The sequence below is a fragment of the Otolemur garnettii genome, unplaced genomic scaffold (genome assembly GCF_000181295.1).
Source record: "Otolemur garnettii isolate 467f Iridium unplaced genomic scaffold, OtoGar3 scaffold00140, whole genome shotgun sequence".
NCBI classification, from domain to species: domain Eukaryota; kingdom Metazoa; phylum Chordata; class Mammalia; order Primates; family Galagidae; genus Otolemur; species Otolemur garnettii.
Window position 1 is genome coordinate 467,551 of NW_003852535.1, and position 12,679 is coordinate 480,229.

General features: G+C 46.4%; 1 protein-coding gene across 2 annotated transcripts in view; it reads right to left on the minus strand.

Moving 5' to 3' along the window:
• LOC100958745 (HRAS-like suppressor 3) overlaps window positions 1-12,679 on the minus strand; it is a 31,523-nt gene that overhangs the window by 4,430 nt on the left and 14,414 nt on the right. For both annotated transcript variants that reach the window (XM_023518515.1, XM_003798577.3), the window contains exons 3-4: window positions 10,088-10,190; window positions 6,572-6,840 (exon numbers count right to left, since the gene is read on the minus strand). In XM_023518515.1, the coding sequence (XP_023374283.1) occupies window positions 6,572-6,840; window positions 10,088-10,190 (372 nt within the window). The remainder of the gene's footprint in view (window positions 1-6,571; window positions 6,841-10,087; window positions 10,191-12,679) is intronic.

Consider the following 12,679-nt stretch of genomic DNA (forward strand, 5'->3'; position numbering starts at 1 on the left):
AAAAAAAAAAAAAAAAAAAGAAATAAAAGAGGTGATCATTACCATCCTGAGAAAAGAGCCTCCTGCTCCACCCCTCAAAAAGAAAGGAAACTGGCTCAGCGCCTGTAGCTCAGTGGTTAAGGCGCCACATACACTGAAACAGGTGGGTTCAAGCCTGGCCCAGGCCAGCTAAACAACAACGACAACTGCAACAAAAAATAGCTAGCTATTGTGGCAGCACCTGTAGTCCCAGCTACTAGGAGGCTGCTGAGGCAAGAGAACCACTTAAGCCCAAGAGTTTGAGGTTGCTGTGAGCTGTGACGCCATGGCACTGTACCCAGGGCAATATGGTGAGACTCTGTCTCAAAAAAAAAAAAAAAAAAAAGGGAAACTATCACAATATACCACAACAGTGACCTGTGAGCTCCGTCATCATGAGTCTGGCTGCTAAGGAGGTCAGCTCTGGGCACCAGGGGTTGTTAGTTACGCGAGTGTATTTTCTGACCTTTTCATATAATTATGCTCAACACATTCATGGCCCATATATATATATATATATATATGTTTTAACCACCAGAGACCTCCAAACTTTTCCCTACACTGGTTGTACAGAAGCTTTAACAGACAGAACTCATGACGACAAAGTGTGGATGAAGTTACCAGCCTGAGGTTTGACTGCTGGTCAGTCTTTTAACCTTCGTCTTAAGCGTAATTAGGCACAGGTCTGTGGCAGGCACGGTTCTGCTAGGAGACCTTCATAAAATCACTTGCATCCAGTGTTTTCCTCGCTGAGCTTGTGTCAGAGCGGGAGAAATGGTTTGCAGATAATGGAGGAGGAACAATATGTCCCCAGTTCTTTACAGAACCTCATAGTATGAGAACAAATGCTGATGCAGTTGGTTCCTACAAAAGACACTTTGTCAAGGAAAACAATAACCTCGTTGTTTGTGGCCATGCTCTGTACATAGTGTGATTAAATACCATACAGTGGTACACATAACTAGTTATCCCATAGTACACACTTTATGGGCAAAACTACCTGGCCAAGATTCGGTGCTCCCCTCAGATGCCATTGATAATTTTCTCACTGCAAGGTTGGCAGGTCCAGCACAGCCACTGTGCTGGCGTTACAGGATTCCTGACTGTGCAAAATGGGCTACTTGGTGTGCTGCACAGGTCTTAAATCAGAATATTGTGAAAGAGAAAAATCGTCCCTCATTAGAAATCTGTCTTTGTGTAAGACGGCAAACAAATGCTACCAGACAGCAGATATTTACCCACTGATGAGGCACAGCTTTTCTGAGTTAAGCAACAATTTAGGGAAGTCAGAATTGTTTCCAGGAAAAAGGGAATTCTAACGTGCTTCCTTCTCTTTCAGCAATGTTATAGATGGATTAAAGAAGTGGAGGCCAGGCAAAGGAGCTCATGTCTGCAATCCTAGCACTCTGAGAGGCCGAGGCAGGAGGATTGCTTGAGGCCAGGAGTTCATGATCAGACTGAGGAAAAGCAACACCCCCTCTCTACAAAAAAACAGAAAAATTAGCTAAGGTCAGGCAAAGTGGCTCATGCCTGTAATCCTAGTACTCTGGGAGGCTGAGGCAGGTGGATCACCTGAACTCAGGAGTTTGAGACCAGCCTAGCAAGAGTGAGATCCCATTTCTACAAATAATAGAAAAATTAGCCAGATGTGAGGAGCACACACCTGTGATTCCAGCTACCTGGCAGGCTGAGGCAGAAAGACTGCTCGAACCCAGGAAGTTAAGGTTAAGCGACGGTGCCCAACCCCACTGCACTCTAGTCTGGGTGACAGAGCAAGACTGTCTCAAAAAAAAAGAAGGAGAGAATACTCATGTTTTTCTGAAAGCAATTGCATTTAGACTATTAGAGGTTATAATATAAGAATGGTTATAAAATATTTGAATAAAAATTTGGTTTCATTTACAAAAATTTCAGCATAGTATTCATAATTTATCTAGATTCATGCAATATACTGGGTGGCCATAAGGTTCATGTGCAATTTAAACCAGTGTGCTCTGTCTCTATTTATCTTGATGTTTTCTTTGACTCAGACAAGACTTCACTGTGAGTGTCACACTTCTGTTGCTGTGTTGTTTTTTTTTTTTTAAGTACCATTCAGTATGAAAGCTTCTTATAAAACCTTACTAAAATACACCTCTTATTTTAGAAGCTTAAGTATTTTTAGGTAGGTAAAAAGTAGGCAATTTCTCTTTTTAGAATATTGAGGTATATAAAGCACAAATTACATTTTAGCTTAAATTCATTGCCTCCCTCATATACTGGGAAATTAGATGAGTCACAGATTCTCTACTGAAGGAAAATTTAGTCTGCTTCAACACAAATAAAGATGAGGACTAGCTATATTCTTAAAAATAAACAAAAATGTCCTCATGAGTTAAATAGAAAGGATAATCACTGCTTTGACAACACTGAGAAGAAAAATAGTGATGGATATTTTCCAAGTTGTACTAAATGTAGCACCTCTGATGAGATGGCGAGTGTGCAGAAGCTCTATTTTATTTTCTCTCATTTCATTTCATTATTTTTTGAGACATGGTCTCACTCTGTCACCCAAGCTAGAGTGCCATGACCTCAGACCAGCCCACAGCAACCTCAAACTCTTGGCTTTAAGTGAGCATCCTGCCTCAGCCTCCTGGGTAGCTGGTACTACAGGCTCTGGCCACAATGCTTGGCTAGCTTTTTTTTTTTTTTTTTTTTTTTTTACAGATTTTGGCTGAGGCCAGGTTTGAACCCACCACCTCCAGTATATGGGGCTTACATCCTACTCCTTGACCCACTGGTGCCACCCATGCTTGGCTAGTTTTTTCTATTTTTAGTAGAGATGGTGTCTCACTCTTGCTCAGGCTGGTCTCAAACTCCTGAGCTCAGGTAAATCCTCCTGCCTCAGCCTCCCAGAGTGCTGGGATTACAGCTGTGAGTCACTGTGCCTGGCCCAGAAGGTCTATTTTAATTGGGTCCATAACATGTGCTATGGTCATTACTCACCTAGGCCAGCAGGTCTCAAGTGGAGGCAGTTTTGCCCTGAGGGGGAAATTTGTACAGATTTGACAATGTTTAGAGACATTTATGGTTCCTCCTCCTAGGGGTGGGGTGCTACTGGCATCTAGCAAGTAGAGGCCAGGATACTGCACAGGACATGTCCCAACAATGAGTCCTGAAGTGTCAATAGTGCTGAGGTCGAGAAACCCTTATCCTAGACGAAGAAATGAAAGATGAAATCTCTAGAAACAGTAGAGATGGCACCTCTTTTAATATTTTATGGAATATTCTGCTTTCATTTTCTAGGAAGGCATGGAGTAGAACTGTTTATGCCATTTCATTGTTATGCTGTCAATTTTTGTGTGCAATAGAGTGTAGGGTTAAAGTGCTAGGCATTAGGAATAGAATTATCTGGGGGGAAGTCAAGCATTGCTGCTGCCCCTGAGTACTAAAAACAATCTCGCTAGACACAGCACACTGTCCTAGGCCCAAGTCAGATATTAGCAGTGATGAGACAGAAACGCAGAAAACAGAATGTGTTAGGAATCCAATCACATAGCTAAAGACAAACTACTTGTTTTGTAACCTTTCTCTCTTTGAAGCTTTCCACTGTGTGGTATTTTCTCATGCCTGAGATTTCAATAAAAGTCAGTGAGGAACATCAGAGGGGGCCGCACCCTTGTATCTCAGTGCCCAGATACTTGCTGGTGTTGGCCTCCCGGGGTCCCTTAGTTCAATGCAAATGACTGAGTAGGTATTATTCATTTGCATCAAGTCACATAGACAATTTTGCCTCTTTTACATTGAACAGGTGAATAGGTAAGTACCCAGGGCTCAAGCCAATGGAAGAAAAGTGTGATGTACCTAATTTGTATTGCTTCATTTTGCAATAAGAGATGAATTATTATTTATAAAAAGAGTAAATGGTATAAAGTCTTTCTTAGTTATTTTACTATCTTAAGATTTGGAATACATAGCCAGGCACTGTGGTGGGCACCTATAGTCCCAGCTACTTGGGAGGCTGAAGCAGGAGAATTGCTTAAGCCCAGGAGTTGGAGCTATAAGCTGTGACACCACGGCACTCTACCAAGGGCGATAAAGTGAGACTCTGTCTCTAAAAATAAAAAATAAAAAGATTTGGAATACAGCATTTGTACCTAATGACATACATATTTTACTAAATTACATAACAATTTAGTGTTGATATAAAAATCTCTATTTATGGCTGAGCACAGTGGCTTACACCTGTAGTCCTAGCACTCTAGGAAGCTGAGGCAGGAGGATCTTCTGCGCTCAGGAGTTCAAGACCAGCCTGAGCATGAGCAGGACCCTGTCTCTACTAAAAATAGAAAAACTTAGCCAAGCGTTGTGGTGGGCATTGCTGTAAGCTAGGCTGATGCTATGGCATGTTAGCCTGGGCAACAGAGTAAGACTCTGTCTTGAAAAAACAAAATTAAAGGTAAGGATAAAATGAAGACATTTCAGACATGCAGTCTTTTTAAAATGTACCATTTCTCAGTAAACTATTAGGGGAAATAGTCTACCAAAACAAGGGAGTAAACCAAGAAAGAGGAAGATATGAGCTCGGTGATAAAAGCATTAACACAGGAGAGAACAGAAAGGCATTCTGAGATGCTGGTAAAGGGAGATGCAGAAAGACAGCTGTGCCTCGGCAAACGTTCCTCAAGAGACAAACGTTTTGAAGGTCATTATCGCCAAGAGACAGATGTGCTAAGTGCCATCATCCCCCAGATTCCATCTTTCATTGCATCATCTTTTTAACCTGACAGTATTTGGGTACTTGGGAAGCTCCTCTCATGGTCCTGCCCACTGACTCCCCAGGAGAAGAATCTTATAAACTGTTGGGGAAGTTGAAGCCAGAGGCCAGAGACCAGAGACTCTGCTCTTTCCTTACCTAGTCAGATATATGCCTGCTACTCAACTGTTACAGTAATCACCTTTAACATTCATTACGTATAAACAGTTGCTGGACAATGATAACCCAACTGATTGAAAAAAATAAGAGGATACCCATTGGGAGGTAACCAGTATCTTCCTGTAGAGACAACCAGGAGTAAACTAACTCACACAGGGTCAGTGCAGTAACCACAGGTGGTCACCAGCAGCATGAAGGAGAGTTGAGAATGACCCTATAAATGGTGTTGGTGAATACAAGTCTCCATTTATCCCCATTCAAGTTATTCAGACCCACAGAGGCCTGTGAACAAGGCCCTGGGTAAACCAACCAAAAATAACTAATATGATGAGGACAAATACGGCTACATCTACTAACACAGGCTGGAGTGCAGTGGCACAATCCCAGCTCAAGTGATCCTTCTGACTCAGCCTACCAAGTAGCTGGGACTTCAAGTGCACACCACCACACCCAGCTAACTTTTAAAATGTTTGTTAGACATGGGGACTTTGCTATGATGCCAAGGCTGGTCTCAGAATCCTGGCCTCAAGCAGTCCTCCTACCTTGGCCTCCCAAAGTGCTGAGATTACAGATCTCACCATGCTCAGCTCCTACTACAATTTATTATATGCACTTTCTGAGCCAGCACTGTGCTAAGCATAAAGATGCTCTTACTTAACTCACATGGTAATCCTCCAAGATAGGTATCATAATTTGTATTTTACCAACGTGTAGCAAGCTTGATGAAATCTCCCAAGGTCACACAGCTGGCAGAGGTGGAGCCCAGATTCAGCCCAGGTCTGCCTGGCTCCAGGAGCCCATGCTCCTGACCACCACACTGATCAAGGAAGAAGAGATCAGATCCCCCAAACAAAACATGAATAAAAGTAAACAGTGACAGATCTTAACCTCATCCTTCACAAAAAATCAAAAAACACCATATCCTTTTGCATCAACAGTCAGTAACAACTCCAAACAACGTTCCCCCCGACCCCTCCAAAAAGAGTAGGGAAGTGGCTGAAAGGGAGGGAAGGAAGTGAGAGAGAATAGGAGGAGAAAAAGGTTTAAAGAAGAGAGAGGGCATGACCAAACCAAACCAAGTAAAGGAGTATGTCCGCATCCCTCAGGGCCTCTGGGCCTGACCCGAGGGTTCAGCAGGACTGATCCTGACAGTGCGGTCATAAGCACAGTGAGGCTGTGGCACTCATTCAGATCCCACTTCTGCTACTTATCAGCACAGGAAAAGACAGGTACCAGGTCTGGAGACTCACCAAAGATTTGTGAGATGAAATCAATGGCCACAGACAAGTTATTTAAGCTCAGTGGGACTGTTTCCCCCTCTGAAAGGAGGGGAACATAAAACCTGCCTCTACGGCGATGAGGGGCATCTTAAGGCTGGGGCCAGGGAGGGCTCAGCAGCAGGGGTGACCCTCACGGCTGCAGCTTTCCTCCTTGGTCATCGTCCCCTACCACACTGACCTGCACTGGCCACTTGCCCCTCTCCCCATCCTTGTCTCCATGGCAATGGCCTCCAGGCAAAAATTCTGTCTCTGCTTTTTTGTCTTGTCTGGGGCTCTCTCTCCACCCACATGGACACTCAGCTACTGTCAGCTGAGGCAACCTCTGGTTCCTGGGAAAGGGACACAGAGGAGGACTCACCTGGTCACTGCGGGGCACCCCATAGCGAAGCTCATTCACAAAGTGCTCGCAGTTCTCACTGGTCAGCCTGTAGATCATCTCCTGCCCCACCAGCTCCTCCGCCCGCTGGACGATTTTGTTAGGAGGCAGTGGGGAGTACTTGTCATCGTGTTTGTTATTGACCTGGTACTTGTCTCTCCCAGCCACATCATACAGCAGCTCCTTCTTCACAACAGCCTTGTCGGTCAGGGCAGACCCTAAGCTGCCTATACCAGCTCCTGCAATTTCACCTGCAAATTCACAAAGCAGAGAGGGATTGGTCCTGGTCAGGGCCACTGGGGCTCAGAGCTGGACATCTACCCTTGACATCAGCCACAAAGGATGAGCAAAATGTGGAAGGGCCTAGGCTGTGCAGTTTCAGAGAAGGTACTTGTGGTCTCTGGACCCTGGTTTTCCTATCTGAAAGGAGGAGTAGGCAAGTTCCATGATTTACTGTGATTTTTTTTTCAACCCACAGAAGCTGCCCTTCTATGCCCCATGGTACCTAAGTGGCTCTCTCCTCAGTTATGCAAGTATGAGGCAAGAGCATGTTCATCTTTCTGGGAAAACAGAGCGCGAACCTCTTGTAATTCCACCAGGGCTATGGCTTCTTTTTTTGTTGTTGTTGAGACAGAGGTCACTATGTCATCGTTGGTAGAGTGCCATGGTGTCACAGCTCACAGCAACTTAGACTCTTGGGCTTAAGCGATTCTCTTGCCTCAGCCTCCCAAGTAGCTGGGACTACAGGCGCCCGCCACAACACCTGGCTATTTTTTGGTTGCAGTTGTCATTGTCGTTTAGCAGATCCAGGCCAAGCTCGAACCCACCAGCTTCAGTGTATGTGACCAGCGCCCTACTCACTGAACTATAAGCGCTGGGCCTACAGCTTGACTATACAAAGCTAATTACTGCAGAAAAGGTGGCTGGGTTTTTAGGAGTCCCAGCTCTTCTGGGAACAAAAGAATCAAAACACACAGCTGCTCCCCTAGTTGTGAGACTAAGGAGGCCCAGTGGATACGCCAGCTGAGAGGGTCTAGGCTCAGGAGACATCAACAAATAGAAGGGATAGGAAGCCAAGGGACCCAGGAGTCACCCGGGCTCCATTTGGGAATGTGGGGGAGAGGCAGTTGCCCATACAAAAGACAGAAAAGAAGGGTCCATTGGGGAGGAAGAAAGACAGGAGTCAGGTGGAGAGCAGAGACAGGTCACTCACGTCACATGGTGCAGAGAAGCCAAGTGAGCTGTGACAGAGACACAACTTGGGCATTCATAGCACCCTTCCTCCCTCCCCTTTTGCTGGTCTTGCTAAGAGCGGCCCCAGCAGGGGAGCACAGAAAGATAGCCTGAGGCAGGAGGACTGAAGCAGGACAGGGAGTGAGGAGCCGGAGATGGCTGTGCAGGCAGTGCTGTGATGAGGTCTGCTCTGGGGGGGCTGACTAGAGAAGGATGTGAGGTTGGGGCATACGTGTGTTTTACCAACAAGAGATATGACAGCTTTTGCTAAGCCTACGGGAATGGCCCAGTTGAGAGGGACACATGATAGTAGAACAGGAGGTAGGGAATTTGAGAAACAAAATTCTTACAAAAAGGCAGTGCCTGTAGCTCAGTTGGCAAGGGCTCTGGCCACATACACCTAGGGTGGCGGGTTCGAACCCAGCCCAGGTCTGCTAAGCAACAATGATAACTCCAACCAAAAACAGCCGGGCCTTGTGGCGGGCGCCTGTAGTCTCAGCTACTTGGGAGGCTGAGGCAAGAGAATCACTTAAGCCTGAGCCAGGCCTTGTGGCGGGCGCCTGTAGTCTCAGCTACTTGGGAGGCTGAGGCAAGAGAATCACTTAAGCCTGAGAGTTGGAAGTTGCTGTGAGCTGTGATACCATTGCACTCTACCAGGGTGACAGGTTGAGACTGTCTCGGAAAAAAAAGAAAGAAAATCTTACAAAAGGAAGGAGAGGGGCCTGGGACCCACAGGTGAGGGGCTTGGAGGTGGGAAGATGACACCTGCTTTGGCTCCTACTGGTTTCACTTTGGACAGGGGAGGAGGCCATTTGTTAAAAGTAAAGAGGTGGGAAAAACATGGCTAAGAATGTCCTCAGCAGCTCTAGTCACAGCAGCCAAATCTGATAACACCACTCTGATAACAGGTAACAACTTGGATGAAAATAGGAAAGAATAAATTACAGACTGGTCTATTCACATAATGGAAAACGCACAGTGATGAAAAAGAACGACCCTGTCCCTCACAACAATGCAAACCCCTCCCAAGCGTGGTGCTGAGTGAAAGCAGCCAGATGCAGAAGAGCACAGCCTGTGTGATTCCCTCCCATAAGTTCTAGAACACGCAAAACCAGCCTACAGCAAGAAAAGCTGGAATGGTGGCGGCCTAGGCGGGGTGGGGAGGGGTGATGAAGAGCCGAGAGGGAGACTGTTAGGGTAGTGGAAATGTTCCAGATCTGGATCTGGGTCATTGTCACTGGGATGAATTTATTTTTTTAATTTCACAAAAAATGCATTTTACAATATTTATGTTATACCCCACTTTAAACAAAAAAACTTTTTAAAAAAGGGTGGGAAAGCCTCACAATTCCCCAAGTTAAATATTCTTAACCTCGGTTTACAAATAAGGAAACCAAGGCTGGAGAGTAGAAACTGGATTCACAGCCAAGTCCGTCTGCCCAAACACCTGTGCTCTTTTTAGGAGTTTAATGCTTAAAAGACTGAGCCAGGTGTGTGGTGGCTCACATCTATAATCCTAGCACCCTGGGAGGCCAAGGTGGGAGGATCCCTTGAGCTCAGGAGTTTAAGACCAGTCTGAGCAAGAGTAAGACCCCATCTCTACTCTAAACATTAAAAAGCAATTAGTGGCTCCGCGCCTGTGGCTCAAGTGGCTAAGGTGCCAACCACATACACCTAAGGTGGCGGGTTCAAATCCACCCCCGGCCCGCCAAACAACAATGATGGCTGCAACCAAAAAAAATAGCCAGGCGTTGTGGCGGGTGCCTGTGGTCCCAGCTACTTGGGAGGCTGAGGCAGGAGACTCGCTTGAGCCCAGGAGTTAAAGGTTGCTGTGAGCTGTGATACCATAGCACTGTACCCAGGGTGACAGCTTGAGGCTCTGTCTCAAAAAAAAAGAAAGAAAAGCAATTAGCCAGCCATGGGGTTTAAGCTCAAGAGTTTGAGGTTGCAGTGAGTTAGGCTGAGGCAACATCACTCTAGCCTGGGGCAACAGAATGAGACTTGCCTCAAAAAAAAAAAAGGAGTTGAATGTGTTGTACAAAAAGTCATCACAAGAAAGCACAGCTGACCCTTGGACACCCACTTCGGCTCCTCTATGGAACCCCCTGGGATTCCAAGGAACAGGCTTTTCGTGTAATGTTTAGAAGCAAATATCCGGTCAAGGAACAAGGAAAATGTGGAGGTCACATGTTACCCACAACTCCCCCATCTCCCTCTTTTCCCAGCCCCTGGGCCTAGCACAGTGGAGGCCCTGTGTGCCCTTACTTGGGGGGGCCAGGTGGACCACATATCCATCGCCAACGTAGATGGCCCAGTGTCTGTAGAAAGGGCGGAAGATCTCAATCAGGTCTCCAAGCTCAGGCTCTGGCTGCAAAACCAAGAACAGGGCTGTTAGAGGTGGCATGAGACCTTGGAACCAGGAGCAGGTGGAGCTCAGCATATAAGTGTCCCAAGCCGAGCCTTGCCCGGCTGTCTGACACCAGCCTGACTTTACAAGGTGCAGACTGCCAAGTGCAAATCTAAAAGGCGTCTTCACTAACTGGAGTCTCTGCCTTACCATCACTATTAAGTATATTATTTACTGGCAGCACCTATAGCTCAGTGGGCAGGACGCCGGCCACATACACTGAGACTGGCGGGTTTGAACCCAGCCCAGGCCAGCTTAATGACAACTACAACAACAACAAAGAAAGAATATTATTGGGCAGCACCTGTGGCACAGTGGGTAGGGCACCAGCCCCATATACTGAGGGTAGTGGGTTCAAACCCTGCCCCAGCCAAATTGTAACAAAAAAACAGCTCGGCATTGTGGCGGGCACCTGTAGTTCCAGCTACTCGGGAAGCTGAGGCAAGAGAATCACCTAAGCCCAAGAGCTGGAGGTTGCTGTGAGCTGTGATGCTATAGCACTCTACCGAGGGCAACAATATGAGACTCTGTGTCTAAAAAAAAAAAAAAGAATATTATTGACTGAACTCTTGACTCTGAGCCAAGCACTCCACTAGTGTTTCATAGGATGGCTCAATAAATCCACACAAGCATCCTATGAGGGGGGCACTATGATGGATCCATTTTTATGAAGGAGGAAATCAAGGCCTAGAGATGCAGAAGAATTTGTGCAAAGCCTGTGCTCATGGTGGAACGGTCAGGACTCAAGCCAGTTGGCTGACTCCCAGGGACTCACCACCAGTCATTTGACTATTGCCACCTATGAAGGGTCCCTGCCAGAGACTGCAGGATCTGGAGGGCCCCCCACAGGCATTCCCCAACCTGGCCGAGGGTGGATGGAGAAATAGTGAGGCAGTAACTTCCCCCAGCCACTCAGCCTGATACTAAGAGAGTTGAACCTGTCAGCGTGAGATTACTGTGTGGGTGCATGTGTGCAGCGTGGGAGAGAGAGTGTGTGAGAACAGGGAGGTAGGAGGGTGATGTGAATGCTCCCAGAGACCCACCCAGTTAGGGGAGCAAGGGGCAGAGTTTGGGAAACTTCACAGAGGCTCAAGCTCACTCCATCAACATCATTGACACCCCACTATTGGATCATGTGCTAACTGCAGGGGCTGGGGAGAATTCCAACTCTAACCAGAATCCAGAGTGACACATTCTCTGCTCCAGACCAACCTTAAATCTCCATAATGAGCAAAGAAACCAACCCTTTAGGACACCCAGAGACAGAGTCCAGGAAAGGTTGGTTCTGGACCACCCACACATCCGGGAGTCTTCATCATAGTTAGGGGCACACAGGAAAGACGGGGCAGGGACACCAGCCCCCTGACTCCTGGGAGGCAGACCCACGGGTTTGCCCACATCCCAGCACCAGGTTTGGTGGGCCCATCTGAGAGACTCAATCGAGGATAAGGAGTGGGGAGGACTCGCCCTTGGACAGCCTCCCTTGGGGTGACAAGGATGGGTGGTGGGAACAGCTGATCACAGCTCCACGATGCCCCTGAAGCAGGGCCAGCAAGCGGCTGACTCACTATTTCATAGAAATAATAAAACTGCAAACAAGCATCATATATGCCAGTGGAAAAAGACTTTTCATGAGAATTTTACAGATAAAGCATGTTCTCTTTTTGCAATAAATATAATTTATCTTCCAAAAAGAGGGCACCCAGTTCTCACTGAGAACCTTTTCTGAAAAATGGACAAAGGTCATGATGTATGAACCCATCTGTTTTCTGTAATAAAAGAAAAAAAAGTATTGTTTGGTCGGAGATAGGCAGTCTTCAAGGATCCCCAAAAGGGAACTTAACTGGGGATCTCCCGAAGAGGCAAAGATGGAAAGGCAAGGAAGGGGCCCAGCCCCGATGGTGGGTGCAGATTGGAAACGGAGAAGTGTGGACAGTGGCAGTGTGACATCGGGTCACACGCACCTGGCAAATCCAAGGAGCTCACTGGGTTCCAGACAAACACCAGTGAGCTGAGCCCTACACGTGGAAACACCCTGCATTAAAAGAGAGAGACAGGGAGCTTATCACAATGACCAAAAAATTAAATATTATAATGGTTCAGGCAGAAAACATATTTAGTTATCTATAAGAAAAGAACAAAAAACATCACACCCAAAGGGCTACAGAATGTACGATTCCATTTACACGGCATTGCTGAGCAGGTGTAACTACAGGACAGAAAATTAATCATTGGCTGCCAAGGGCTGGGCATGAGAGACTGACTGTCCCCAAGGAGACGGACTGCCTACCTACCAAAGGGGCATGAGGCAATTTCAGGGATAATTAAATTTTCTATACTGTCCTATATCTTGATTGCAGTGATGATTCTGCAATCGCATGTATTTATTAAAACTCACACAAGTGAACACTAAAAGGGTAAGTTATACCTTAATTTTTTTTTTTTTTTTT